This window comes from Coturnix japonica, unplaced genomic scaffold (assembly GCF_001577835.2).
Source record: "Coturnix japonica isolate 7356 unplaced genomic scaffold, Coturnix japonica 2.1 chrUnrandom672, whole genome shotgun sequence".
NCBI lineage: Eukaryota > Metazoa > Chordata > Aves > Galliformes > Phasianidae > Coturnix > Coturnix japonica.
In genome coordinates this window covers 30983-33871 of record NW_015440036.1, presented here as the reverse complement: position 1 = coordinate 33871, position 2889 = coordinate 30983, and the positions used below count along the sequence as shown (strand labels likewise).

Sequence of the window (2889 nt, the reverse complement as noted above, 5' to 3'; positions counted from 1 at the left end):
CGAGCACAACAAACCCCCCAGAGCGGTCCCTGCACACAACAACCCCCCCACGGTTCCTTGCTAGCACACACAACCCCCCCAGGTCCTGCAGCACAACAACCCCCAGCCCCACTTCCCACATCTCCCACCCCTCAGCCCCCACTCCACCCCTTTTACCCCCCAGTCCCCTGCCCCCCACCCAGCCTCTTGCCCCCCCACCTCCCACTCCCACCCTTTTACCTCCCCAGTTCCCCCCCCCACCAGCCCCTTTTTAACCCCCCCCCCAGCCCCACTCCCATCCCCTCCCTTCTCTTTGCCCCGCCTCCGCCCTCTTTTACCCCCCAGCCCGCACTCCCCACCCCTCTTTTACCCCCCCCAGCCCACTCCCATTCCCTCTCTTGCCCCCCCAGCCCTCTTGCCCCCCCCAGTCCCCACTCCCACCCCGTGGTCTTTTACCCCCCCATTCCCCACTCCACCCCTCTCTTGCCCACACCATCCCCCCCATTCCGCCCCTCCTGCCCTTTTTGCCGCCCCAGCCCCACTCCCACCCTCTTTTACCCCCCCCCCCCACGTACCTGACACCGTTGGATATTGTTCTTGATGGCGTAGCTGATCTCCCTCCTCAGGTCCTGTTTCTCGTCTGAATACTCCATCTTGAGGCAGCAACCAACTCCAATCAGACCCCCCCCAATTAACACCCAATAACGAGACCCCCAACCACCCCAGCTCCATCCCCATCCCACCCACATCTCACTCCCCATCCCACCCCCAGCTCCATCCCCATCCACCTTGCCCCCACCCCATTCCACCTTGCCCCATATCCACCCATTTGTCCCCCATTCCCATCCCCACCTGCCCCCCATCCCTTCTTTTTGCCCCCCATCCCACACCCACCTTGCCCATCCCACCCACCTTGCCCCCCATTTCCCACCCCACGTTGCCCCCACCCCCACCCCACCTTTGCCCCCTATTCCCACCTTGCCCCCCATCCCTCCCTCCTTGCCCCCCATCCAACCCCACTGCCCCCCACCCAACCTTTCCCCCACCCCACCCCACCTTGCCCCCCATCCGGACCTTGCCCATCCCATCCCACCTTGCCCCCACCCCACTGCCATCCCTCCTTGTCCCCCACCCCTCCTGCCCCCAACCCCACCCCACCTTTGCCCCCTATCCCACCATTGTCCCCCATCCCATCCCAACCTTGACCCCAACCCACCCTTCCCCCCATTCCCTCTTTGTCCCCCCACCCATTCCCACCGTTACCCCCACCCCATCCTTGCCCCCCATCCCACCTTGTCCCCCATCCCATCCCCACCTTGCCCCCTCCCACCCCCATCGTCATTCCCCATCCCACCTTTGCCCCCAACCCCACCCCACCTTGCCCCCTATCCCACCATTGATCCTGCCATCCCACCCCACCATTGACCCCATCCCATCCCACCTTGACCCCCATTCCCATCCACCTTGGACCCAATCCCTTCTTTTGCCCTCCATCCCACCCCAACCTTACCCCATTCCCCATCCCACCTTGCCCATCCCACCTTGCCCCCCAATTCCCACCCCCAATCTAACTCCCCACCCCACCTTTGCCCCCCAACCCCACCCCACCTTGTCCCCCATCCCACCCCACCTTTACCCCCCATCCCTTCTCCTTGTGCCCCCCACCCCACCTTGCCCCATATCCCTCCTTCACCTTGCCCCCCATCCCATCCACCTTGCCCCCCACCCCACCTTGCTCCCCACCCCATCTTGCCCCCCCATCCCACCCATATTGCCCCTCACCCCACCTTGCCCCCCCTTCCCATCCCTCCTTGCCCCCCATCCCACCCCACCTTGCCCCCTCATCCCACCCCCATCTAACTCCCCATCCTTCCTTGCCCCCTCATCCCACCTTTACCCCTCCACCCCAAGTGGTTTCCACCTTGCTCCCCACCCCACCTTTTGCCCCCCATCCCACCTTATGACCCCCACACCTCAACCTTACCCCCCCACCCCATCCCTCCTTGCCCCCTATTCCACCCCCATCTATCTCCCCACCCCACTCTTGCCCCCCCACCCCACCCCACCTTGGCCCTCACCCCACTTTTTGTCCCCCATCCCACCTCTCCATATCTTGCCCACCCCACCCCATCCCTCTTGCCCCCTTATTCCCATCCCACCTTGCCCCACCCCACCTTGCCCCCATCTCACCCCATCCTTGCCCCCCATTCTCACCCCACCTTGCCCCCCAATCCCTCTTTGCCCCCCACCCATCCCACCCTTGACCCCCAATCTGTCACCTTGCCCCCCCACCCCATCCCTCCTTGCCCCCTATCCACCCCCATCTAAAACTCTCCACCCACCTTACCCCCCACCCCATCCCACCCTGCGCCCCACCCCACCTTGCCCCCACCCCACTTTGCCCATCCCATCTCACCCCATCCCACCTTACCCCCCCACCCACCTCCACCTTTGCCCCCAAATCCCACCCCATCTAACTCCCCGACCTCCACCTACCCCACCCACCATTTGCCCCCCATCCCACCTTTCCCCCATCATTCCCTCCTTGCCCCCCACCCTCACCATTGTCCCCCACCCCACCCCACGTTTCCCCCCCCCCACCTGTACCATCCTTCACCAGCTCAAAGGGGAAACGTTCATGGAAGATGCGGTTAATCCTGGCTCCTCCTGACAACTCATAGGTATCAATTTGGTCTCCAGAGCCTTCAATGCGTTTCTCAAAGTCCACCCCGAACTGCTGCACCATCCTGGGGGGGAACAGGGGGTCAGTGTGGGGCAGACATCCATGTGAACCCCCCCCATAATAAACATGGACCCATAGAATAAGTTGGGTTGGGAAGGTCCTTGAAGGTCACAGAGCCATGGAAGCATTGAGTAAGTTGGGTTGGGAGGGTCCTTGAAGGTCACAGA

The 2889-nt window shown here is 63.4% G+C and overlaps 1 protein-coding gene across 1 annotated transcript in view; it reads right to left on the bottom strand.

The window, feature by feature from the left end:
- Positions 1–554: 554 nt before the first annotated feature.
- Positions 555–2889, bottom strand: part of LOC107307556 (dynamin-2-like) — a gene marked incomplete at its 3' end in the record, with an annotated part of 28186 nt that continues 25851 nt past the window's right edge. The window contains exons 8-9 of the mRNA XM_015851072.2: positions 2581–2726; positions 555–649 (exon numbers count right to left, since the gene is read on the bottom strand). Of these exons, the coding sequence (XP_015706558.1) occupies positions 555–649; positions 2581–2726 (241 nt within the window). The remainder of the gene's footprint in view (positions 650–2580; positions 2727–2889) is intronic.